General features: G+C 39.3%; 1 protein-coding gene across 2 annotated transcripts; it reads right to left on the reverse strand.

The window, feature by feature from the left end:
• Nucleotides 1-352: 352 nt before the first annotated feature.
• Nucleotides 353-27,607, reverse strand: LOC143357753 (gamma-2-syntrophin-like). 2 transcript variants are annotated; one of them, XM_076794338.1, is made up of 6 exons: nucleotides 26,821-27,607; nucleotides 22,408-22,680; nucleotides 13,107-13,531; nucleotides 12,176-12,361; nucleotides 9,218-9,564; nucleotides 353-7,772 (listed from the first exon to the last, which is right to left on the reverse strand). In XM_076794338.1, the coding sequence occupies exons 1-6, from the start codon at nucleotides 27,206-27,208 to the stop codon at nucleotides 7,721-7,723; spliced, it is 1,671 nt and encodes a 556-aa protein (XP_076650453.1). In that variant the 5' UTR covers nucleotides 27,209-27,607; the 3' UTR covers nucleotides 353-7,720. The 2 variants fall into 2 exon arrangements, with proteins under 2 accessions (XP_076650453.1, XP_076650462.1); XM_076794347.1 differs by lacking the exons at nucleotides 22,408-22,680; nucleotides 26,821-27,607 and adding an exon at nucleotides 18,776-19,242.
• Between the last annotated feature and the right edge of the window lie 89 nt (nucleotides 27,608-27,696).

The following is a 27,696-nucleotide window of genomic DNA, read 5'->3' on the forward strand; positions in this document are numbered from 1 at the left end:
ATGAGTTTTCTGGATAAAATCGAGAGCAGCGCGCACTAGAAAATATCTCCAGCTATAAATTGAGGTATATTTTGTCTTGATTCTCTGCGAAACAAAGCCAAAAACTTGAAGCATGTTTCTAGCGTCAGAATTCATGATGTCGATAATAAAGAGCAAACAAATGTGACAAATTTAGTCACAGACTTAAGACCCGTCGGATCAAGACCAACACGGGTCTGTGTCTGAAGGCTGTGAATGGAAAGTATTAATTAAAAAGTCACGTGACTATCCCGGCCCCTTAAGAGGGGCCAACATCCTTCAAACCAACACGAAGGGTGACGGGTAAATAATTGACGCAAATCATTCTGCAATTGTATTAAACTTCCTATTTTATTATCTCTGCTTTTTGAGCGTTCCGTCGGTGAAGTGTTTCGCGGGTTTTCCTTGTTTGCGTCGTTTCGTCCATCCGCGATCTCGGTCGATCGCGTGTTTTCTCGTTTCGTGTTTTATTATGTTCTTCCATCCGTTCACGGACACAGTTTCGATCGATTCGAAAAATCGCGTTCATTCGTTGCGGCTCGGTTTTCTCGTCTACCTGTCGTTCTTTCGTTCGTCGGATCTTCGCGGGCACGGCTCCTCCATATTATCGATACAAATATTAACGATAAGAATAGCGATATAACTGTGATAATTTCACAGACACGCGGGCACGCTGCGCGTGTACGTTTGTGCTGGATATTTTGAACACGAGCAACAATCTCGTGGCCAGTGATGGGCAGCGTCGAATGCTTTTGTAATTGAAATGCGTGTAAGATACCGAATACAGTGATTTTTCTGTATATGTCGTGAAGGCCTGGATGATAAACGTCGCGGAAGAATCCCCACTATCGCGGGGTATACCCCGTGAGGGGCCGCGATGCTTGAGAGACTGGTAAGACCCGTGTTATTGACATATATCGAGAATTCACTGTACTTCTATCGAATACATAAATCAAGCAGATCGCCGTCGATGTTTATGCAAACACTCGGACTAAATGGAAAATCGTTCCGTCCATTAGGAGACTCGTTGAGTTTAAGCAACGAGTTTCGAAACCAGATTTTTGCGAACGTTTCAGTTTTTCCGAGTCATCAGCGTCGAGATGCATAAACATTGGCGGCTTGATAACCAATTTCGAACGCTGAGCAACGCATGAAAACACTCTCTGCTCTTTGTTGTTCATTGCACAATCGGTACAAATCACGAGTTAACCAAACATTTTGCGCATAGCAAATAATAACTGTTAAAGGAACTGTTCACTTCAATGTTCGAGGTGAATGATGTTTACTATTCTCACTCTTTATTTATTTTTCAAATTGCTCACCATTGCCATGGTCCGGCGCTTCTTACAAATCGCGCTGTGGTACGTTTGAAGATTATTCGAATAATTAAATGTTTAAATGTTTATTGGCGACTTCCGTCTAACGCGATTCCTGAATCTTTGAGCGTTTTATTCGAACATAAATATTTGCCCTCTATTTTCGATCTTTCGAGTCCCAAATTTTATCCTTGCTTTCAACAAGTTCAATGTAACAGAGGTATGTGTAATTGTAAAATTTTTGTTCATTGTAAATAGTGTCTTAACCAGCTTTTCAATATTGACGTCGATTGATGTTCAGAACCCAATTTCAAGCTTTCTAAGGTCACAGACATGTGCAAGAAAGTATATTTTTAAATTTGTTAACAACGTTAATTAGAATTTATTCGGTTCACATCAATTATAATTTATTTCAATAAATTTTTAACATTTGAGCTATAACAGTATAATTATTATCTATTTATTTGTTTTGTACACAACAGTTATTTATTTACTATGCTTTGCATGATACTCGGAGGAAATCAAGGGATCCTTTACTATTTATTTGTATATTCTCCTTTGAAAAAGTAGTATTTCATAAAGAAAAATGCAGAAATGACTATCATTTATATTATTTTCATAAAAGAAATTAAATGCTTGCTTTTTAACATTTCTATCAGTAAATTTAGTACCACATTTTATCCGACGAGAACCAACCTCGAAAGCAATAAACTTTTTAATATAATCGTAATTAATTGTAACACAATTGTATAACGTAATTTGTAATAAAATATAAAAATTGGACGATTAAATGTTGTTAAATAACACACAAATATTTAAAATAAAGTATCATTATGCGAAACAAGAAAGAATACCTTGATTTGCATCAGTTCATAGTGTCTTGTTTATCTGTTATGGTTTATTCATCGAGTTTATAGTTTTTTCCTTGTTATATTTACAATAACCTCTGTTTTATGCATATATATGTATATATATCCGAATAAATATTTATTTTTAAATTATTTGTTTCCTATAATACAAAATCCTTCAAGATAATTGAATATTACTTGCTCACTTTGTTCTCTATATTACTTTCTGTAAATATTTACAAATCTGTGCCTTTTCCAAAATAAATATGAAAACTCACCTGAATTTGTTAAAAGAATTACTGATTCGAGAACCTACTTGAAATGCAAGGACTCGAAGGATCGAAATATTCAACAGAATAATTGTTTACGAAGTTGTGCAATCTCAAAGCTTAAACTAATAGCAATTATGAACAATCTAATTAAAATTTCGTTGAGTGTACTGTCGGTATAATACTGTTCACAATGATTCATCCGGAAGAAGAATTGTGCGAGTCGACTGATCGTAATTAATTTCTTCCTCCATTCTTACTCCATTTGTTTCGATCGTTTAACATACACTTATCTATAGGTTACGATAGCTTAATCGCAAGTTTATGTTGTACTGTTCACTTTCACGAATCATCTGGCGAATAAACATACTAGATGATCTCATTATAGTTTAATGAAATAATAATTATTCGAATGAACCTTCGATCGCCGAGGCAAAACGTGACCTCTCGGTTGAATGTTTCACTGGTTCAACTGAAACATTCAACTGTACAGTTATGTTACAGAACTCCGGTTGATTACGCTTCTTTGGATGTCACTATTCACCATTCTTATTACGTGGTACAAACAACGTCTTTCGCTCGAGCGTGTATAAATTTTTCACTTCGGTTATCCCTCTCTGATAGCATCCACCGATTCGCGATCTAATGAATAAACATTGCTACGGCATTCGGGCAATTTGTTCGTCGCCATCGGAGAACAATTACGCAAACGATAAGATACAAACAAGGCAACGACTCAGGGAAGATAAATGTACACGGTTTGCTGCAAAAGTCTCCGAACGTAAACCAACAGAACCATTTTTCTCGTGCGGTATCGATGGTTTTTGTTATTTATCGTCAGATTGTAGATCATGCGCGTTTCCAGCGTACACGATTCTGTAAGTACAGTAAAATGTTTAACAAAGTTCTTGGGGGCTTTCCTTTCACTCGCATCCGAATCTCTAATAGAAAAAACATATTTCTGTCCGATTCTGGTTTCTGTAAATTAGACTATAAAAATCTATTTTTGCGCAAGAATTCGCCGCCTATGCATAATATCATCCGAAATAGTTTCGTGCGTCGTTCGCAATGGCTATACAAACTGTAGAATGAAGTTTGGTGCAGTTTTCAAGATGGCGGTAACAGCGACGATCAGAATATTTATTGTTTTCGGATCCTGAAAGGTGTATACTTCTGTTTATTTAAATATCATTGTTACATTGGTTTGCTTTCTCTAATTTGGCAATGTAGATGAAATAATTATGGAATTTTTGTTACATTTTGCGGTTTTTCGCCATCTTGGGAACTGTATGTCTGTTGTTTTCAAGAAGAAATTGTTCTCAGAGAGAAACTATGTTAAATAACACTATAAATAGTAAAAATCGTCAATATCTTAGGAAAAAATGTTTCAATTTTGGTTCAGAAACTGTTGGTACCAACTCTGTAGTTAGAAGAAAATCAATTAGTCATTCAAGGACACCAAGGATTTTATGATTTCTATCAACGTTCGATACCATCATTCTCTTCAGATAAAATTCAATTTTTGTCCACAATTGTTTCCAGTGTCAATTTATAGTAATAAGTATTATGCCTTCCTATGGTTGGTCGTCATGTGAATTGCGTTGAATGCTCAATCCTTTCAAATTTTAGACATTCAATTGTTATACAACATTTCCGGTTAATTAAAGATTACACAATTTAAAAAAATAAAAAACTTAAAAAATATTGTATTCAGTATGAAAAATTACGTACATATGCAAAAATTAAAACAGATGCGTTTTATGTTATTAGAAATCAAAAACGACCATAAAAACGTAGTGTAAAGAAAAACGACCTTGAGCATCTATGTGATTTTCTTTCAAACGATACTTGTTTTGTGAAACAATCGCTTTGAAATTCTTGGAAACGCAGCGAACGATCTTTCACCGTCTTAAAGCTAAGTTGAGTCCTATGTCTGTAAGTGAACGTGGGAATCCTTCTTCTAATTAATACAAGACACATTTGGTGAATAAACAATCACTATTTTCGCTTTTGATGTTCGGCGCTCGTTAAAATACGAATGAGACTTCAATTCCAGAGTATCAATAAGATAATGCGATGTTGTTACACGTACATGTATATAAAGACCGAATCCAAAAGTCGAATCGCTATACAAATGGTACTAAATATGGCGAGCACGTGTTCAGGACTTCAGCGAGAAGTGTTAACACTTTCGCGGACGATGACGTATTACTACGTTTTTTTTTCTTTTTCAAAACGATGAGATTAGCACTGTGTCTTTTCGATATTACAAATGGCGATATGGCACTCAGTCTATGCGACTTTAGCAACTACAATTTTCATTCGATATAGAAAGACGATGTTCTTTTCGCAACAGGAAAATCTCTATCCCCCTTCCTCTTTCGAAGTTGTCCGCTCGACACAATTCAGTGCCGAGAGGGTATGTCATGCTCGGCCGACCACTTTATGGTCTGCCGGACAACTTTATGGGATTCCATAAACTTTCGGCCCACTCGAGAACAATGTCAAGTCGAATAGGCACCCTCGTCCGCGATAGGTCGAAAACCGTTCCGAGCCATCGTCTTATATCGGAAGAAAACTGTACAACTGTGGGCGACAGACACATTTACCGATAAAAGTAAGTAAATAATTAACGCTAGTAATGTAATTCCTTATGAAATTTCCGTGCATGTGTGTGAGTGTGTGTTGAATAAAGTGTTTAGGAATTTATACTGTTTACTGTTTAAGAACATAAAGATATGTGAAAAATCGATACAGATTAAACACGTATAAAAGTGATCGACAAGTATGCTGTTTAGAAAAATGATTCTGTTTCTATGCTTTTATCGGTAACTATGGAGTCGATTTTTTTTTGTCCAAATTAGAAACGGTTGGCGCCACGATATTTTAAAATTTGTTTATCCTTATATTTGCTCAACGGTACGTTGAAATTCGAATGACGGCTCCCAGGTTTTAACGCATTCAAGGATTATCGGCTGCGAAAGTTTTAACAATCGTGTCTGACGTATTACTGATAGTAACTACTCGAAGCATCGTTTCTCAAACAACCACGGTCGATAAGGAATAAGCGGTGAAGGAATTATCATTTCCATGTTGCGTTCAGTTCGTTTATTAATTATGTATAATAACGACGAGCACACTTACAATTAGCGACAACGTAAATTTAATAAATTAATAACCTCTTTGGGGGGAACAAAGGGTATTGCAAATGGTACAGATTGTGCGTGTACATGTTATGCAAAGATCCAGAGGAAAGTCAGTCACAGAAGTCAATCAATAAATAAACAATAAGTAAACAAACAACGAAACTACTCGAATGAAAAAATAACGTTAACGTAGTATTTACTTAAAAGAATAATGACAATGTAATAAGAAACGAGCCACAAATTTCACGATTACCTTAAAATCTAAATCTTTCAGGACAGAAGTCATATTTTTGAAATAGCATGAAATAGCCTGAACCATATTTTTGCGTTAGATTCAAACAAAACAAACAAGAAAGAAACAAGGATTAACATATTCGGCAGTTAACGAACATACGTGGTTAATAACGTAAAATTGTAAATTTTTGTTGCTTAACGTAATTCAAATAATTTATTTCGTTCGTGTCAATTGTCAGAGTATAAGAGAAAGTAGAAAAGTTAAAAATCAAGTTGATATAAACTGATAATCGTTCGTCCTCGACAAGAGGTTCACTGAGTAAAAACAACCACATGTTCAATATCGAAACAAGAAATTACATATTGCTTCGTTATGGTTGATTCATGAATCTACATCATCTAGTTTACTCATGGTACACGTTTTCCTACTCTAAATTCTATGCTTCGTTTCTCTCGGCTCACCCTATATACATTTATATACACAATTCACTTTCGATGTAATAAAGACGTTTATAAATAAAAATTAAATTACTTAGGCTACATTAAATTAAAATAAATTAATCATGTGATGTCATAAAAGGATTTGATAAGAAGTCAAACATAGGAAAGAAAAAAAAACCATAAGGTTGGTAGGTACATGTGGAATTTAGTAGAGAACATTTAACGAACATTTAAATATGGCAGAGTTCTAAAACTTCACAAATGTCAGTAAGCGGTCTGCAGTTGTTGTTTTGTGCATTATCGAATTACGTAAAATAACAAAATTCAATAATCCACATTTAAATTCTCATTATAATGTTAACATCTAGAAACAAATTATAATTTTGAGAAACGTTGCTTGAAGTGTTAATTGTATATTATTTACTTAATCACGCAAAGGAACACATTGCGAGGAGATTAATTTAGCAAGAAATAGTTTATGTTGGTAAAATCGCATCGTATTTACATGGGAGTTGTTATTTAGCTGTTAATAGTTGACTTGATATTTGCGCTCATCGAACGTGTGTCTTCGTTCAGATCTGTTGTTGTTTAATTATATTACTTTATAGTTATGTTGACGTAAAATCCTAGTGTCTTTTTCTGACTATATACGTAATTTATTAACAGCTAGTATCCTCCATATAGTTATCTTTTAAAAACAATTCCTGGCGTTGGGAATCATTTCTTGCTAAATTTACTCCTGAAGTGAAAATGTTTCATCATCGGATAAATACGATGACGCTACGAAGAGCTATGAATTATTATAAAATATCATTTACCGACACTTAGACTGACAAAATGTTAGACCAGGGTCCAACTTGAAGAGAATCAGAAATATCCATAGCTAAGTAAAAAGATGAAGATTTGGGAGCACGGAGGAGGATCGTTGAGAAAATTTTGTAGAAAATTTAAGCAAACGCGCACCTGGTTTTGTTCTCGAAGGAAAAGTTAGCAACTTGTGATTCTGGCGTTATCGGTGACGACGGATTCGATTATTATTAAACGACAATTATCGTTACAGCTGGTCTCGAGATTTTGTGCATTAAATTTTGGCAAACTCGATGGTATGAGCTAGTTATGTTCTACTTTACGCGGTTCCGTAACAGCGTATGAAAAAGATCGGTGTCCCTGGCGATTTACGTGAGAATCTTTTCGCGTTGAAATGAATGTCGATCGTGTCAATAGTAATGCTTGGACTTCTGAAGAATCGCGAATTTGACGAGTATTCGCGAGATGATCCATGTGATGAATTTCCGCGCGACAATCGAGACGACGATGACGATGGTGGGCGGGTTCGTGATCTGCGACAATGTTCGTTAGGAACCGGAAACGGGAAGGGACGATGGACACCGCAACGTGTCCTCGCTGCTTCGACTTCTTTGCTTCCTTATGCGGTGAATCGGCCTGTGTCAACCAATCTTTATCCATCGATCAATCGAGTATTCGAGGGCGGCGAGCCATCTACAAAGTAAACAGATTTCTTATTAGAACCCACTCGATTAAACATTCTCACGACGAGACTGCGGATTTTTATATTTTTTCAAATTAAGTGGATCCTTTCGACTCGACTGTAAACGTTAGGAATATATTTTTAATTAGTATTATTTGAGGAATTGAACTGGACCCTGAAGGATTAATCTCTTAAGTACGGCGCGCTCGTCCGCAACTCTGTCTCCCAGGGACGGCGCACAGTGGGCAATTTGGTCAAAATCGGATTCAGAATCAAGGAACATTCGATAGGAATGAGGTAGAGCGATGAAATTTTTTTTAAATGAAAGCTGAAACTTAGTAGAATATGGGAAAAATAGAGAGATTGTGGTCCGAACGTTTTTTAACCTCGAGAACATTCGTTAAACGCGCACAAATTCAAGAAAATTTTAGTTTTTCCAATACCACGCGCGGAAAAAATTTTTTTTCAACATGCTATACATCATTTCCCATAGATTTTTTCACGCTGATTTCAAATCTGGTTTCAAAATTTGTCTACGACCTCAGGATTTTGTAAAAAATAGATTTTTGTGACAAAAACTAGTGAAGTCATTTTTTCGTTGAAATGATTGGATGGTAATTATCTTTCTATTTTTTCCCATATTCTACAAAGTTGCAGCTTTCATTTAAAAAAATTTTCATCGCTCTACCTCATTCCTATCGAGAGTTCCTTGATTTTGAATCCGATTTTGTCCAAATTCCCACTGTGCGGCGCGCCTGGCCGCGGATGGCACAAAAGCCACTATAGTGGTTCGTACCGTTCAAACTGATGCTTTCCACGGAAACCGCTATAGTGGCGTACAGTACTTAAGAGGGTAAGGGCCCGGGATAGTCACGTGTCTTTTTAATTAATAATTTCCACTCACAGCCTTCAGACACAGACTTAAGATCCGTCTTGGTCTTGATCCGACGGGTCTTGAGTCTGTGACTAAACTTGTCACATTTTTTGCTCTGTATTATCGACATCATGAATTCTGACGACAGAAACGTGCTTCAAGTTTTTGGCTTCTTATTTTGCAGATAATCCAGACTGAATATAACTCAATTTATAGCTGGACATATTTTCTAGTGCGCGCTGCTCTCAATTTCATCCAGAAAACTCATCCAATGGCATAAAAATGCTTGGATCCCACGGCATGCCCATCGTTAATTTTTGGCCTACTTCTAACGCTTATGTTACCAAATATCTGCATAATCTCGGCAGCTCCTGACCAGCGAGCACTAGATCGAACCTTCCTCTTTCGAATGAGCCCTTTCCAGCGACAAAATGTTCTTATATAAGGACGAAAACTTGAGGCACGTAAAACCATTTTTTGACGGTAATGTAGTCACTCTACATTATCGCGAATGTACGAAGACCGGGCCCTTAAGGGAGTTCCATAAGCGTTTCGATAAATGATTCCTGAAAAATTCTTTACCGTTTCTTGTCCATATCGGATTCAGTGGCAAAGATGTAGCTCCTCTGCGTGGGGTCGGGCGGTTGCAGTTCGAAGGCGTGCCTCCTGCCGCCGGAAGTAGGCGCGCTGCCGTGCACCCTGAAGCCGTGAAGACAGGCGACGCCGAAAGCTTTCTCGGCGTTCGCGTCGTCGTAGAAGTAGAGCGCGGCGTCTTTCAGCACGCAGTATCGCCTGGACCAGCCGGTCGGTGAGGAGGTCTTCCTTGCGTGCTCTTGCTGCTTGCTCAGGTATCCGAAACAATCTGGTCTCTGAATGGCGCATGGCGCCATTTCACGCATTCTCAGCGATGCTTCGAGCCAGGTGTCGACCTGCAAATGACGCCAGGAACGTTCAACGAAACCGTAGAATGTGTCCGAGGTATCTCGACTGGCTAATTAAAGACGTCTGTCGTGTGGACCATCCGTGTATGTTTCACACAATGACTGTTCCCCATACGCGGCCGACACAATTCTTCGTCTATCTTTCGAAATTAATTTATCCAATGACAATACTTGCTCGAACTGAAGTTCATTGGGATTTACACGATCTAAAAGAGTTCCGGAAAATTTTGCGTTCTTTATGAAAAGTGCAAATTTTTCAAATCGTTCAAGTCGAAACGGAATACATAGTTTGATCCGCGCTTGGAACTCTTCTCCGGTTCGATCATGCGATTTCGTGGAACTGCTTAACTGTCAAAGCAAATCCGGATGTCGAGCAACTCTCGCACAACTATATCGCCGAACTCCGGGAAATTCAAACAAATCTTATTTTCTGAAATCGGCGGAACAACGCACAAGTTTCCGCATTTCGTTACGTCCTCGGATATTCGCATGTGAATAGGGGATAGTGCCGGAGGGGGGAGGAGAGGTCCGGAGTGCCTTGAAATTTATCGCAACTTTGCCAGTTCCTATTATGAAGTCAACAAAAGCGTCGACATGCGGGAACTCCCACCAGTTTCCCGGTTGAAAGAAACTCTCTCTCTACCCCCCCCCCCTCTCTTTGGCTTCTTTGATCAATATCTTGAATGTTGAGAGTTCGGCTACAGTCAATAAAAGAAAAAGGGATGCGTTCGAGCCTATAGCGAAAATATGTATTTGCTTTTGCGTATCGATTTGTGGAGACTATCACGGAACCTTGCTTGTACAGTGTGTCCCATTTGAACCACTCGAATGTCTCAACAGTGTTGCTGTTGTAAATGGAACGATTTTTTATAGAAAAGTAAATCGAAAATACAAGGTAGAATATTCTTATCTGATATCACAATTGCGAGAAGCGTAAGATTGAATCATTCATACGTGCCTATATTATTCGATAATCTATTTGCATGATTTATTCTTGGATGAAAAAAAAAAACAATGAAGTTTATACGATTTAGCGCGCTATGTTGAATAATAATTTTCCGAACGCAACGTGCAATTTTTGTTTGCAGAGTAAAAAAGCTTCGATGGAGCCTTATCGACACACCATTGAAAACAGGGTATGAATAAGTCATGTGAATAATATTATCCCGAGTGCTCCAAATACAAAAGGAGTAAGAAAAAAGGAGTTTCCATCCTATCTGCGTACAGATACTTCGAATTTTTAGCATATAAAACCCCTTTAGATATGGTTTTTCATGAATACATTTTTTTACAAGGTTCCGTAACAAGTGCAATTATTCAATTTTCCAAAACAACTGGTTTGACTGTTTTGTCGTTCGACACTTCATAAAATGACAAACACACTTTAGTGCAAAACTATCGAAAATGTTTTTATAAAACGAAATAAAGCAGTTCCTTTTACTGCAGACAATTTTTAGTTTGTACAAAATCGTGGATCAAATTTTGCAATGGTACTTTTGTGTTACCAACGAAAACAAAGAAAGGCGGCAAAAATCGTGTACAATAACAATTTCCAAGTTTTCGCAAAATCAAATGCAACACAGTAATGCAAAAAAAAAGACGTACTAGTAGCACTGTCAGTGAGGAAGTGCATTTCGTGGAACAAATGCATACAATGTTTTGGTATATGGAGCTTTTTTCCCGTGAAAATCAAGTTCGAAATTTCGTTGAGAAAACATGCACATGGTGAACATCTGTTACAATGCGGGCGATGTAATGCACGGGAGTTATTGTATTATATGCGAAAACAAGTGAAAAATGTACAATACAATTTTTCACGCAGAGCTCCGTTTAGAAAAAAATCGCGTTTGAAAATATTCTGTCGAGATTCAGTCGAATGCACCTGCACTGAACAAGTTTTTAAATTGAATTTTTCCAAAAACAGGGTTTCAACAGGAGAAACCTTTTCGTTTTGCATTTTTGTTTGTGAAATAGCCTGCAGAACAAAACTGTAGAACTGTATACTAATCGTATACAGTCGCAGATTAACCACTGCATCATGTTTTTCGAAATCGTGGAAAAATCCTTTGGACAGTTAAATAGATATTCCACTTAAAATTGCTAAGGCATCTCTCAAAATTTACTGCAAAATTGGATCACGAATGAACTGTCTACGGTTTTGACTTTATTACAAAAATGAATACAAAAACTATTTTTCCATATTAGTTAATTCAGTATTAAGGGTCAGATTTTAATAAGAAATGCAAACAAAAATGTCATAAAACGTGAACAGTAACGAAGCTTTCCTTCGAAAAAATTTCGTTTCATCTTTCAAGCCCAACATGTTAAGTTCGATCAAGAATTGTAATACATTTGTGACTCGATCATGCGACTCTGAACTGTCCAAGCTGATCCGGATGTCGAGAAGCTCGCATGACTATATCTTCGATCTGCAGGGTCTTAAAATGCAAGGGCTACGTTTACAAGCTAATAAAAGTAAGATAACATACAGAAACTCCGGACCCTCCAGCATTCGGTACCGATTCTTTCATCGATCCCATTATCGAGCACAGTCTGAGACTGGCGGTCAGATAGTTTTCGAGATGATTATGGCACGTACCTGGTCGTTTCTTTCTATGGCTTCCTTAACGACAGTCGTCCATCGGATTGCGGCCTCCTCGGTGTCGGCAGCGAGTCGAAGCGTCGGTGCACCCTTTTTCTTTATCGCGAAACTATGTAACCTCAGTTCGGGCGTTTGCTCCACATCGTACTTTATCAGCATTACTGCCCCCACTGGCTGTGAATCCTGCGAGTGAAATTGCACCCTCGTGAACCATTCGTCGCATAAACGATCGTACGCAGACACTTGTCATTTCGATGGATCTATAGAAGGGGATTGAAGCGAACCGGGTTTCCTTTCGACGAATCGTGGTTGTCAGATTTTCCTTTGATAACAAATTCACTTCCACACCTCGTGACAAAACTACAAGACATACAGTATTATCTCCGTAACTGTCGCGAAGGTACCTCCACCGTAACTGTCAAATTTTGATCCCCACCACTGGGGGATCCATCTTGGAACCAGTCAAGCGGTAAACACGCTCGACGAGCCGCGAGCGAGATGAAAGCGAAGCAAAAGATTGCAACTGCAAAGAATGTAGCCTACTCTACTAGAACTGTCGCTCGGCACCAGTGTCGCCAGATCAGGGGAATTGACTCGAACAGAGGGGAATATAGTTACCCTCTCTCTCTCTCTCTCTCTCTCTCTCTCTCTCTCTCTGATTGGATGCGCGCATCACGTGACGTGGCCAGTCCGTGGGGATGTTCGCAGCCGGAAAATAGGGGAATAACGTCGTAGGAGGGGAGGGTTAGAGTGGGAGAGAAGTCTTAATCTGGCGACAGGGCTCGGCAGGTCCGACGACACGACAGGTACGGAGATACTACTGTAGAATGACGTACGACGGGTGCCAAAAGCTTGAGAGGGGACGGAAAGGACAATTCGAACGTCCTAAATGTGCGGCCTAACGAAGAAACGATTGTGTGTCACTCACCGCGTCAGTCTTGTAATAGTAGAGGCAATTGTCACGGCGCAGAGCAAACCACCTTCGAACCCACTTGTCTGTGTTCGAGGAGGTCGTGGATTTCCTCCATAGGTAACCGGAACAGATCGGCGCCTCGTCAGCGCCTTCCTTGGTTCCTGGCCTGGCGACCCTCGGCGCCAGCACGTTGCAGGTTCTTGCGACTTCGAGTTCAAGGACATCGGTGCCAGAGTGCGCGAGCCTGACGACTTCCGAGTGCGTCGCGTCCATGACACTTTTACCATTCACTGACATTATAATGTCACCAACTTCGAGACCGGAGGTCTCCGCCGGTGTATCGGGCTCGATGGCGGAAACCACCACCGGTTTCGAGCCATGAATACGCAAACCGAACTCTCCGCCAGCCTCGCGTTTCACTATAACCCTCTTGTCGCTCTCTGCAATTAATACCACCTTCATTAGTTGCCTGTATTATGCGCCGGGAATAGCGGGAAGTTTCATTCAGGCTCTGTTCGAGGGAAATTGTGCCGACCTATCTGATCGTGATAATCGTTGAATCGGATTGCTGTCTATACCAGAACTGGTTCCCTTAATGATCTTAAATGGAAGTTAGGACAATTCTGTCGAGTGTTTACGTACACGCTGGGAAAAAGTGATTTCCTGGTGGCCGGGGTTTTTTTGTGAGAATCTGCTACTCTTTAGGCGATGTCTTATTTGATTACAATAGGTCGTTAAACACATTTACTTATACCTTTGTGTAGGTATAACTTATTGTAACTTGTACAAGGTATAAGTTATTACGTTATGGGTTGCTTGGTTTTTTACTATTTTAGTTGTTGTTGTAACTAATTACAATGCGGGTTACTTCGTACAAGGTATAAGTTATTACGTTATGGGTTGCTTGGTTTTTTACTATTTTAGTTGTTGTTGTAACTAATTACAATATGGGTTACTTCGTACAAGGTATAAGTTATTACGTTATGGGTTGCTTGGTTTTTTACTATTTTAGTTGTTGTTGTAACTAATTACAATATGGGTTACTTCGTACAAGGTATAAGTTATTACGTTATGGGTTGCTTGGTTTTTTACTATTTTAGTTGTTGTTGTAACTAATTACAATATGGGTTACTTCGTACAAGGTATAAGTTATTACGTTATGGGTTGCTTGGTTTTTTACTATTTTAGTTGTTGTTGTAACTAATTACAATATGGGTTACTTCGTACAAGGTATAAGTTATTACGTTATGGGTTGCTTGGTTTTTTACTATTTCAGTTGTTGTTGTAACTAATTACAATGTGGGTTACTTCGTATCATGTATATAACTCATATGAATCTGAACAGTGCATGTTTAAATTTTTATTAAAAAACACGAATAAAAAAATAGTTGTGAAAAGCAACTTTTACCATTTTTTTCGTGATTTCGACTAAACGCAATTTTTAAAAACTTTCATTTTCATCTGGTGAAATAATCGTTTTGGGTTGGCGGAAGAACCGAAGTCGCGAACGCCGGTGCTGTTACAATTTTAACGAAACAGCTTCTCGTACGGCCACTTGCTATTTGTACTACCATTGCGGACAAAGAAATTGGCAGCTCCGGAGATTTTCCGGCAACTTCTCCGCCGTAGCTTTTTGTTACATAACGACACCAGCCAAGACACTGCTAGCAGACGTACTGATTCATTCGAAGAAATTTGTACGAGCGCTGGTCAAGCGGATGATATCTTTTCGAGTCTGACCGCCGGATCGTTGCACTCGCGATACGGTGCCAAAAATTTTGCGATGTTGCAGTGACCCCTATTATACGTACGCACATATCGAATCAAAATAAAAACAGGTCGATTGAAGCGTTAAACAATCTACTGACTACAAGATAATTATTAATTGAAATCCATGTTTGTTATACAATAATTTCTCTGTCATAATTCTGCTTATAAGCAGAGCTGGGGAAAAATAATCCGAATAATTAATGATGAACAATACAAAATATAGGAGATTTAATAAATACAACGTAAGAGGAAGTTAAAATTTAATGGTTCTTCGCGAAAACCGAATTATCGCTTCATATTTAATATTCCATTAACAGTCGAACAAAGAGCTAAAGTCGAAACAGTTTATTCCGGGTGAAGTAGATATTTTGTGAAATTTATGCAACGTCAGCACGTTGAATCGTGCTTAAAAACTTTCCCACTTTGAATTTAATATCTTCGCCAATCGATATCGCGATTCGATGAAGTTCGGTAGCTTGCGAGAAGGAGACAAAAAAAGGGAATAACAGAAGTTGGCGGGATTTTTGTAAGAGCAATCGAATGGTGAATCAATCAGAAGGGTTTCGATCGTTCCATTACGAACAGGATGTTCCCGTAGTTTGCAACGTTTACCGTGTGAATTTGAAGAGATATACATAGGTATGTACACCGCAAAGCAAGTGCACAAATAGAAAGGAATACTGACATGAGTAAAAATAAAATGAAAGCGGGACACTGCGCGTCGCTGTGGCTACGTAAATAAATGCACATCGAGTTCATTACTTCCTGCACCTCTTTTTTTCTTCTCTCTGTCGTCGACCACTGTTAACTCGAGATATGTAAAACTGTTTCAATAGGCAATTAGCGTGATAACACGATATAAAAATTGGTTAAATTAAAAGAAAAAAAAAAGAACTTAAAAATCATGACCTACACTTTTACCTAAAATTTATACAAAAATGATTTACACATTATCTAGTAAACTAATCCTAACATCTGGACAAACGAAAAAACTGAAGCCGTTTGATCAACTTTTAAAACAGTTACTCGCTTCTAAAAGGTGTTCGAATACTTTTTACGGTGACTGTACAATTAGCAGCACTTAATTTTCGCGTAACAAAGCGCGAATGAATTTAATGGATAACGTGGAACAATGAGTGTAATGTAATAGCCACGAGCGATTGAAAGCGTTGCGATGTAGGAAGCGGTCGGAACGTGTCAAAAACGGGGTCAAAATGCAGGCAAAATAAGAACAAGCCGAGCCGAAGTTATTCAGACACGCATCACGCCATAAAAATAAGCGAGACCTTGCGTCACCCGGCGTCGAACGTAATCGACTGTGCACATGCTTAGCGTTTTCTCTCATTATCGTTGTCCCTCAGAGGGCCTCTTTTGTTCCCGCGATAAAGAAATCACGCGCGTGCTCGTCAACCCCTTTCGCAGCTCAAGTCAGAAATAGCGAAAATTACTTTATCGTTCTTTTCCCTGCCGGCGGAAATTCTTTCACGTGCGTCACGAGCAGTTCAAGGCACTCGCGTTTCATTGGGAGCAGTCATTGTAATTATCTATTGTAATCGGAACAGTTTTCGGTATTCGGTACAGTCGTATTAGCTGCCTGCGTATGAAATGTCCGATTTTAGAATGCAAATGTCATGAACGCGTTAGGATCAAGAAGTATTATTACAGTCTACAGGTTCATTATATATCACTTTGAGGTACAAAGCTGATCATTCCGGTTCTATTTGCAATTTTCATTTAGATACAGCCAGTCCCATAGTTCATGGCACACACTTTAAATCCAAACGACATCAATTTTTCTGCCAAGCTAGATGGATTAGTTTACTAGGCGAAAGTGAAAAGAGTTCGTCCGGCGATGAGGTTTCGTCAAAAGCGTTATTCTTGTAATTAGCCATTATTATTATCCAAGAGAAACTCTGAACCGAGAGCTATTTAGTTTACATGAGTTTTACATAAAGTTTACGCGAGTATTATTGTTCAGAAAGTGTGTAATATTTTAGAAAATCATAATGATCAAATTGAGCAGATTATTGACAAAGTGATGAATATTCTATTATTAATATATTAATAATAATCTGTTACACAAGAATGATTAGCGGTGCTAATGTAATATTGATTGTGCTAGTCACGTACCAAAAGATTGGACACACTAAATTTATTAAAGGTAAGCCAAAACCACCGTGCGCGATAGAATCTAATTTTATTGCTATTAAATTAGTACACGCCACCGACAAATTTGGATGAAACAGCCGCGCTCGCGCCTGTCCCGTTCAATGTCGCACTAGTTTCGATAAATTGACTACAAGTCTGCATCGTATCTCGGTTCCAAAAGAAGATATTTTCGTACGAATTCTTCAGGGTTAAGTAGAAAATAATTCTTGATATTGACCATGACTTCGTTTTATAATGAATACCTAGGTAAATTAGAATTTTTAATCTCCATAGGAATCTGCGGAATTTGATCTGTCTTCTATCAACGATACAATTACAATGGCGCCTCCCCTTTCAGTAAGAAAAATGTAATTTTAACCAATTTTTAAGGATTTCGGTTAAGGAGTTCTCGTTACAATAATTATAAAATATAGCTTAACGAAACAAAGTTTATACTTCCTCGATATAAAGGTTTATAAATAAAAACTTATGTGGACGACAGTTTTATAATTGCGTCTCCGGATCAGAAAAGTTTTTCATAACATTATTACGTTGAGTTTCAGAAGCAAAAAGTTAACCGCGCTGGGATATATTTCACTCAACAAACTCTAACGCCACGTGGGATTTCATGACCCGGCAAACACTGGCAATAGTAATACAATTTTTTACTCGCAAAACTCTTTATCCTTTGACCCGGCAGCGTGCAGCCCCGCACCATTGGTAAAACTTCAATATTTACATTGATCTTTCACGGCAATCTTCTCAAATTCTTTGAACGAAAATTAATGACATTTCGAGTTTATGTTATAACGAAACGTCTTTCACTTTTCCGAAATAGAATTCTATCAGTGTTAAACATTTCCTATTACAGATAGTACTTCGGACAAGATTTAATTACAGAAAAAAGTTGAAAGATTGAAAAGTAGAAGGATTTTGTACAAACACAATTGTACGCCATATATTGAATTCTGCGAATAAACCTTATGTTATGACGTCACTCGATACCTGACCTAACAACACTTGCTTTAAGAGATCACTTCTATTCTTCCTGTGTAGAACACAATGTACAATTTCACAGGAAATCCTTCATCGACAAATCCATAGTGAAAACAATATTCTTGTCAAACCACTTTCAAGGTAGAATCATTTCACGATCTGCTTGATATTGCACGACTTACGGTTCTCCATTTCGTGTCGAAACACCCTGTACATTTCTCTCACCGTGTGCCAAAGACCAAATCTCTTTAAACTAACAAATAGACTGCGGAAGTTTATGTATCGCACTCTCATTTACAAATCTTCAGAAACTGAGATCAAACGAAATATTCTTTTCTCCTTAATAGTTTCAATCAACCGGAACTATGTATCCGTAGCTTAAAGAAATCATTGTTTCCGGAAACTAGGAAGTTCCAGATTTGTTACAGTACAGTTTCGAACGAATAAATACCAAAAAACTGTTGGTAAATACTGTTCCTTTTCCTTAATGCTTTAAATAAATTGAAACGGAAACAAGAGTGTACTCAATTCTATCAGATATAGGGAAAATATTCCAATTTGTCAAAAAAATATTTCTTTAAGCTACAAATTCATAGACACCCGAAGACTGCTACCAAACAGAGTTAAGTTTTCTTCAACACTTCCAACAACTCCAGGAGCTAAAACAAGAGTGTTCTAATCTCTTTCACTTATTTAACCTAAACTCGGTTAAATAAACATCCGCAGACTACCGGCAAACAAAAAACAACACCAATAACAGCAACGTTTACCGTGCGTGGACACGCCGAGCCTGGTGAGGGCCTGTCCTTCCCTGCACCAAACCCTGAGCATGCACTTCAGCAGCTCCTCCAAGGCGCTCTTCAAGGACACATCTGTTCCTAGTTCGGTGGAACACTCGGAGGCCACGAAATCGCACACCATCGCGTCAAGGACCGACGCGACGATCTCACCGAGAAGTTACGCGTTCCGGGTCTCCTCGTCGAGCGAGTCGAGGCGCGATCAGGCGCGAGAAGACGAAGAAACCGTGGTCTTCCGGTTTTCGCGCGCGCACAGGCCGAGAGGGACGGGAAAAAGATCTCGGAACCGCCAGGAACCACGGGTTTCTTTTCGGAACGTGACGCGAACTCGGTGGTAGGCTTCGCGGGACGTGGGTGTCGGAGGAAAGCTCGATTTCCCGAAGAGGATGCCTTCGGCCGGCTAGTGGAATGCGACTCGGCGCCCTGACCCACTGACTGCCAGCCAAAAGCTTCTTCTTCCACTCGCCACCCTCCGCCCTTCCGCGCCGCACGCCTCCCGCACGGCTCTCCTCTTCTACTCTTCGGGCTTAACTTCTGTCGAGATATTCAGACGGCCGCGAATCAAGCGTTTCCACTAGAGATAGGTCGGAGCACACTGACGCTCGCGAAACTGCTCGAACGCCGATCTCGAAATCGGACGCCTGTTTTCTATACAGATTTTGCACTCATATTCTGTATATTATTCGGACTGCACAACATAACTTTTTGAAGTGGAAATACGTAAAATTGCAGGTATTCCTTGGGGTGAACGGGGCCTTATACCATTTTACATTACTTTATAAAAATAACGCTCGCGAAACTGCTCGAACGCCGATCTCGAAATCGGACGCCTGTTTTCTATACAGATTTTGCACTCATATTCTGTATATTATTCGGACTGCACAACATAACTTTTTGAAGGGGAAATACGTAAGATTGCAGGTGTTCCTTGGGGTGAACGGGGCCTTATACCATTTTACATTACTTTATAAAAATAACGCTCGCGAAACTGCTCGAACGCCGATCTCGAAATCGGACGCCTGTTTTCTATACAGATTTTGCACTTATATTCTGTATATTATTCGGACTGCACAACATAACTTTTTGAAGTGGAAATACGTAAAATTGCAGGTATTCCTTGGGGTGAATGGGGCCTTATACCATTTTACATTACTTTATAAAAATAACGCTCGCGAAACTGCTCGAACGCCGATCTCGAAATCGGACGCCTGTTTTCTATAGAGATTTTGCACTCATATTCTGTATATTATTCGGACTGCACAGTATAATTTTTTCAAATAAAAATACTTATAATTGCAGGTGTTCCTTGGGGTGAACGGGGCCTTATACCATTTTACATTACTTTATAAAAATAACGCTCGCGAAACTGCTCGAACGCCCATCTCGAAATCGGACGCCTGTTTTCTATACAGATTTTGCACTCATATTCTGTATATTATTCGGACTGCGCAGTATAATTTTTTCAAATAAAAATACTTATAATTGCAGGTGTTCCTTGGGGTGAACGGGGCCTTATACCATTTTACATTACTTTGTAAAAATAAGAAGAATACATTCTTTTTATAACCAAGGTTTCTGGATATTGATAGAAACAGTTTATTAACGAAAGGAAAGATAACGCTTTGACGAAAGGAAAAAACGTGGCAACGAAAAGGGATTGACAAGGTTTCTGGATATTGATAAAAACAGTTTACTAACGAAAGAAAAGATATTCTTTTTATAGCACACACTCAAAGAAATAAATTGGTTCAATAAATCCTCATGTATGGATCCTTATAGTCTCAATAACCGTGAACTAAAAATATTAGATCCCGTCATTTCGGCGGGTCCCGTAAACCTAATGTTAAAATATGCAAATCAAACATGAACTAAATAAAAAAACGCTTGAACCACTGTAAATAGAATGATGTGAAAAACATCCTTTTTCGAGGCACGGTATTGCAATCAAGCAACGACCTATTCGTCACATGTGCCTGGTAGACGACCGTGTCGTAGAAGCGTCGGTATTTACCAGCCGCGACGCTTGGCGTCTTTCTCTCAGCTGCGCCGTTTCGATTATATTTAGCCGGAGTATTACGCGGTGCTTATTTAAAGAAACGGGAAGAACGACTCCCCCCTTTTTTCCCTCTGCCTCTCTCTCTCTCTCTCTCTCTCTCTCTTCCTCTTTCTGGTACTCCCTCCCTTCACTCGTCTTTCTTCCGTTCTACCTATCGGCACGTTTTCCACCTTCGTCACGGACGCGTGCTGCCTTTCTGCTTTCTCTTTTCGCCGTGGGCCCCGCGCAATCGGAGCGATTTCTTTGTCGGACGTTCGGTGTTCGCGTTCGCGGCATTCTTCGGCGATGCGTTGCTTCGCGGTGAAGTAAATTTTAGTTACCAGAGCAACCTCTCTCCCTCTCTCTCTCTCCCTCTCTCTCTCTCTCTCTCCCTATCTCTCTTACGCAGGGATGGAATTCGCACGAGCCATGCGCTTACCCTTTGTGCTTTCCTGATACTGATTTCGATCCTCTACACACCGACCGACATTCCACGTTCCGCGCGACCCTATAGGGCGGTCACGATTGTCCTTTTCGGGAACTACGCGTGCGGATGGACTGTTTCATCCATCCCACATCGAGCTTGCGAAGCCATAAATGCATCCGGTCGCACCGGAATGCAGCCCTCCATGGTCGAAAATTATTTTCCTCTCATTTTCGGGCTATAACATTTTCGAAATAACACCCGCGGATACCAGACACAGTGATTTCTCTATATAAACGTCGCGGAATTATCCCCACCACCGCGGGGTATACCCCGTGTGGGGTCACGAAGTTCGAGAGGCCTCGGACGCCGATTGTAAACATAACACGGTTCGGATATGTCTTCTGGACGATACACGACGCTGACAAGACCCGTGTTGTTTACATTTATCGAGAATTCATTGTACTATTATAACCTCTTGGCGCAGTCGGCCGAGTTAAGTCGGGTTTAAGAAAATGATTTTTCTCCGCGCGCCTGAGTTAGTTTCTGAGACTTGCAGTTTTGGTTTTCTACATAAATACAATACTCGTTAGACAGTGTTGTGCTTACTTCCTCTCACCCGAAAAAAGTTAAGCGAAGTAGGTGCAATTACCTTAGTCCCTTAGGGGGATCCTGGAGTGAGTCATTAAAATTAACGCGAATTTTAGGAACTTTTTGTGAAAAAAGTATTTGATATATACTTTCGAAACTTCTGGGGTATTTTATTGGCTGATTAAACAGTACAAAGATATTTTTTGTGCCCCCTTTCCTCCTGATGCCCTAAGCATTTCTGGTGGGTGATGTGTTAACCCTTTGCACTCGAAGCCATTTTAACTCTAAAATGAAACATTTCTTCCGACCTAGAATTTTCCATTCTATATATATTTTTTCATGCTGTACATACGAAAATGGTGCAATTTACTCGTGGAGTACTGAAATGTATAGTATTTTATTAAATACAAACAATTATAATAATGTAAAAAATATTTTGAAATATGATACAGCAATTTTTAGTGGCGCCTTACAGTCGCCATTCGAGTGCTAAGGGTTAAGCGAATAGAAAAAGGGAAAGAGAAAAATTACAGCGTTGGTGTTGTATCGACTTACCAAAACTCTTGGTTTGCAGCCTTTTGTACATTTCCCCGCTGCTCTTTCGATGCACCATCCTGTGCGTCGCCGCCTGGTATTTCTTCCAAAAGTTTCGTTCGCTTTCCGTCGATTCCTGAGAGCTCCTCCGTTCTTTAACGATACTTTCCGGGACCTCGTCGTCGTCGTCCCTGCTGTCTGGCCTTCTCCACACATGACTTTCCTCGAGGTCACCGATGTAAATCCATTCACTGCTTGTGTACGGCTCCACATAGTTGTCCTCGTCTTCTCGACCTGTTATTTTCAACGCAGAAGCATGATGTCAGGCGTGAAAGGTTTAGACGAGATCATCCGCTAAATTTGACAGCCCGAATGGTACTTGTACAATATAGGATCAGCGTATTTCGAGAACGGAACCGTTTATATAAGGAGACCATGAACGCTCTTGCGAATGGATGGGCTGCACTCAACCGAAACGAATTAATTAAACTGTCCAACAAATTCGACCTTTTTCTTTTACACATCAACAAGCTAATGCTCGTAGAAAACATTTGAAGAACTTAGAATGTATTCTCTTTGAATTTAATTTACCTACGTGTGCTTTTGTAAATTTTTGTTACATTTCGTATTATCACAAACAGAAATAATCAAGTTAGGAAAACGAATTTTCTAGTGGAACGTAAAGTGAGGGAAACAAGTTAAAATGCAGCGTTACCTTTTTTTTTTACTGATTGCAGGTATTGCTGGCTGAGAATATAGGCGGAACGAAGAAATTTCCGCGAGAGAAGATGAAAAGTAACAGAAACGCGAGTAAAACTTTTCTAAGCGACAGCAGGTCGCTGCACTCAATTTTTCAATCCTGCCTTGTTTCGAAACTTCTTACAAGTGCGACGCTTTCCCACCTTTATTACACTCGTTCCGCAATACTTCGTACATCCATTTCACCGTATAACCTGCTTCCTGGCAGATATGAAAGCAGTTAATGAAGTATATGCAGCGGAACTTCTTAAACGGGCTTTTTATGACGCACGGCATACTAGTCCTTATTAGAATGTGTTTTATGCGAGTTGCGGGAAACCGAGGAAATGCTTCTTCGCGAAACTTTCCGAGCAAAGATCCTCTAAGTAAATTTTCTTAGAAAGTTTATTATCGCTATCGAGAAATAATGTGACTCGGCGGGTTCGGAAAATTACACCTGAAATTATTAATAAACTTTTCTCCTCGCAGTATCACATAGAATTTTGTTCATGTGTCAGTTACCAAAATGTCATCCCATCGGTAAGAATGCTTTTCTCGTTTTCGACGCATCAGCCGACTCCTATCTACAGTATTATCTCCGTAACTGTCGCAAAGGTCTCTACCGTAAATGTCAAAATGTATCCCCACCACTGGGGGGATCCCCCTTGGAACCAGTCAAGCGGTAAACAGAATTGTACAGGAATGCAGAGCTATTCCAACAGATACCTTCAAAAATGTTCGAAAATGTTGAATTTATTGTTTAGAAAACAACGGAGAACATTTTGAAAATTTGTTATAGTTATAAAGAAATTACAAACTTTCTCGTAGTATAAGTATTACTCGTTCTACTTCTCTTTAAATATCTCCGAAACTAGTGCGCAGATAAAAAAAATGATCCTACGAAAATTGCTAGCCTTTTTACGCACAATAAGATCCCATAATAAAAAATATAGTTTTCCATTTGAAAAAACAAAGTTGACCTTCAAGTGACCTTAAGAACGCCACCCAAATAAAAAACAGATACTGCCCTCCTCTTTCCCCCTCGAAATCGTTGGACACGTATTTACACTTTTTTAATATCTTTCATACTTTTCGAGATATTCGGCTGGAAAGTTATCAAATGAACACCCTGTATGTAAAACAGATGTATAGTATTATTTTGGTAACTGTCGCAAAAGTCTCTACCGTAACTGTCAAAACGTATCCCCACCACTGGGGGGACCCCCCTTGGAACCAGTCAAGCGGTAAACACGCTCGACGACCGAGTCAGCGAGGGGTCGAGTATCGGTAAGACACACTAATGCAAGCGAAGCAAACGACTGAAATTTTTCTAATTTTTGATTTGATTCTTATGAAACTTTCGCCATCATATTCGTCCCTTTTTTCGAATGAAAATGACACCAAGCACGATGTAATGACGATTATAATTACTCGTGTACTGAGCGATTGAAAGTGAGTTCGAATGGAAAAGTAAGGGAGGCAGAGTCTCCGTCCCTTTTCCGTTTTCAATCGCTAGTCTTCTGTACGTTCGGCACATTACAAAGAATGTAGCACCTCTACTAGAACTGTTGTCCGGCAGACCCGACGAGACGACAGTTACAAAGCTGCTACCGTAATAGCATATAGATTTACTCGAAAACGAGGCATTAAATAAAAAAATTTTATTCTTTCTTTTCGATTGACGTTTGCGTGTAGAATTACTTCTCGATCGATAGCACTGTCCAACACCAAAAAAATTTTGCAATACCTGTTGGGTGATTCTTATACACTTTGTCATCCTAAAACCGAATCTGAAAGTAGAATTGCTCCATCACGCAACGTTTTCGCAAAATTTTGGTTTTTGTAAAAATGCCTGATTTTGATACGAAACGACGTGTTACGCAAAAACTAAACACGCGAGAAAGTTCAAATTTGAGTCAAGAGATAGAGGGGACTCTCCTCTACATATTCATATAGTCAATTATATTTTTATGTACTTCCTAATAGTTGTAAATGGTTGTTAAAGTTTGAAAATGTGCCGACGCGGGTACTTTGTACGCTCTATTTTTGTATTTATGTGAAAAATCCTTTATCTAGCAGGAATTTACTATACAGGAATGCATTCTACAGACATTTCTGGTAAAGAAACCATTCACGAAAAGTATTTGGTTCCCTTAATGTACGAGAAGGATCAGAAAATGTTAATTGACAGCGTGTGCGCGACGCGTTCGCGCCAGACGGCCATTGCAGCCTTTTCGCGACTCGCCAGGGCCGTCGCTATGCGTAGTCGACGTTGGTACCACTCAAGTATGTCTTTGCTTACTATGCTTAATTAAATACATTTTTTTTTTGTCTTTTTGGGTGCCAATCATTACAAAAGATTATGAAAATACGAGTTATATTCACATTTCATTGTGGAAATGCTTAATAAAGAAAATTGACCGCAGCAATGCGGTGACTGGAAAATTTTATTTTCAGTAATTGTTGTCTTATGTTTGTAATTGTAATACCAATGGACATTCAAGATTCTTCCGATTAAAATAAGTCCAAACACTATGTAAATGGGACTATTTTTATCGATTTTATTGATCGAAGTACATAATTAAGACATAGATCGCTCTATATTAAATCGATAAAATCTCGCGGAAGTGTATAAATCAGCCGGACTGTTTTTGTTATATTCATGACGAAATTATTTTAAAATCAAAACAAGGAATACAATTCCAGCATTAATCTTTCATCAAGATATTTCAACAATGGAAAAACGTTACAAAGGAAAAGACTTATGTGCAGATGCTTGCTGATTACTGCTGGACACTTATTATTGAAAATCGGGATACCAGGAACAAACGTCAAGCAAGGCGGAAACATTTTTAATTTGTTTACATCAGAAATAGGTAAGTTTTTGTATTCAATTTTCTTTATTAAGCATTTCCACAATGAAATGTGAATATAACTCGTATTTTTATAATCTTTTGTAATGATTGGCACCCAAAAAGACAAAAAAAATGTTAATTAAGCATAGTAAGCAAAGACATACTTGAGTGGTACCAACGTCGACTACGCATAGCGACGGCCCTGGCGAGTCGCGAAAAGGCTGCAATGGCCGTCTGGCGCGAACGCGTCGCGCACACGCTGTCAATTAACATTTTCTGATCCTTCTCGTACATTAAGGGAACCAAATACTTTTCGTGAATGGTTTCTTTACCAGAAATGTCTGTAGAATGCATTCCTGTATAGTAAATTCCTGCTAGATAAAGGATTTTTCACATAAATACAAAAATAGAGCGTACAAAGTACCCGCGTCGGCACATTTTCAAACTTTAACAACCATTTACAACTATTAGGAAGTACATAAAAATATAATTGACTATATGAATATGTAGAGGAGAGTCCCCTCTATCTCTTGACTCAAATTTGAACTTTCTCGCGTGTTTAGTTTTTGCGTAACACGTCGTTTCGTATCAAAATCAGGCATTTTTACAAAAACCAAAATTTTGCGAAAACGTTGCGTGATGGAGCAATTCTACTTTCAGATTCGGTTTTAGGATGACAAAGTGTATAAGAATCACCCAACAGGTATTGCAAAACTCGAAAAAAGTTTAATTTTGTTGGACAGTGTAGTCCACGGTACGCGGGACGACCGGTAAACAATTCTAGACACAGAATCGAAAGACGAAGTTTTCGTAAGTCGAGACACTTTACAATCAAACTGACCCGTAAGGATTTCCAAACTGACGTCCGTGCTCCTCGCGTGAAGCCTCTTTCTTCCCATGGCGCTTTCATCGATGGATCCCCTGCTTCTCGTAGCAGCCCTTTCCTCGGATTTCGCTCTGACGTCCGATCTGCCTGCGCTGCTGCGCCGATGCCTCCTGTCGCCCCTGTCCTCCGATCGGTACCTTTTGTCGAACTTCTTGTAGAGCCTGTGCCCGGCGACGTACTTCGGGGTCGCCCTGTGACCTTCCGGGGAGTCCGCGAAACCTGCCGGCGGTCGAACGATCTCTTCCGAGACCTCGGGGTGGAGCAACATGACGGCACGCACGATAGAGAAAAGAGGTAGATAGACCGACAGATAGAGAGACAGATCGATCTCAACTCCAGGCATTTTCTTTCTTTAAAGGTCTACTAGGATTTTAGTTGCGAAATTTCGTCTACGATTACCGAAATGCAATGTACCATTAATCGCGTTTGGAAAATTTTGGACGTATCTCTCGGAACTGATAGCGCCACATGCGCGCCATTTTTTAAATCCAGAGGTTTAGGCTGATAAACCATGGAAACAGGAAGAGAAGAAGAAATTCAAGCAACTAACTACACTAGAAGCTATGCGATCTATTAGTTCGATACAACTACGAGCCCTCGAATTAGTCGTATCTTCAGAAAGATACTATTTAGTTACACGATCGATGTTACTACCAGCCAGCGCTTCAAATGCTCCGCTAGCTATCTTCGCTTTGTTTCATACATTCAAGCGTTTTTACATCAATTCTTCCCTTTAAGTGAAAGAATTGAATTTTGATAATAAATGATGTACCTCTCTGCCGCAGTGATGACACTGCGGTGTTGCGTGGCCGCTGGCAGCGATTTGGTCCG

The sequence above is a fragment of the Halictus rubicundus genome, chromosome 1 (assembly GCF_050948215.1).
Source record: "Halictus rubicundus isolate RS-2024b chromosome 1, iyHalRubi1_principal, whole genome shotgun sequence".
Lineage (NCBI taxonomy): Eukaryota > Metazoa > Arthropoda > Insecta > Hymenoptera > Halictidae > Halictus > Halictus rubicundus.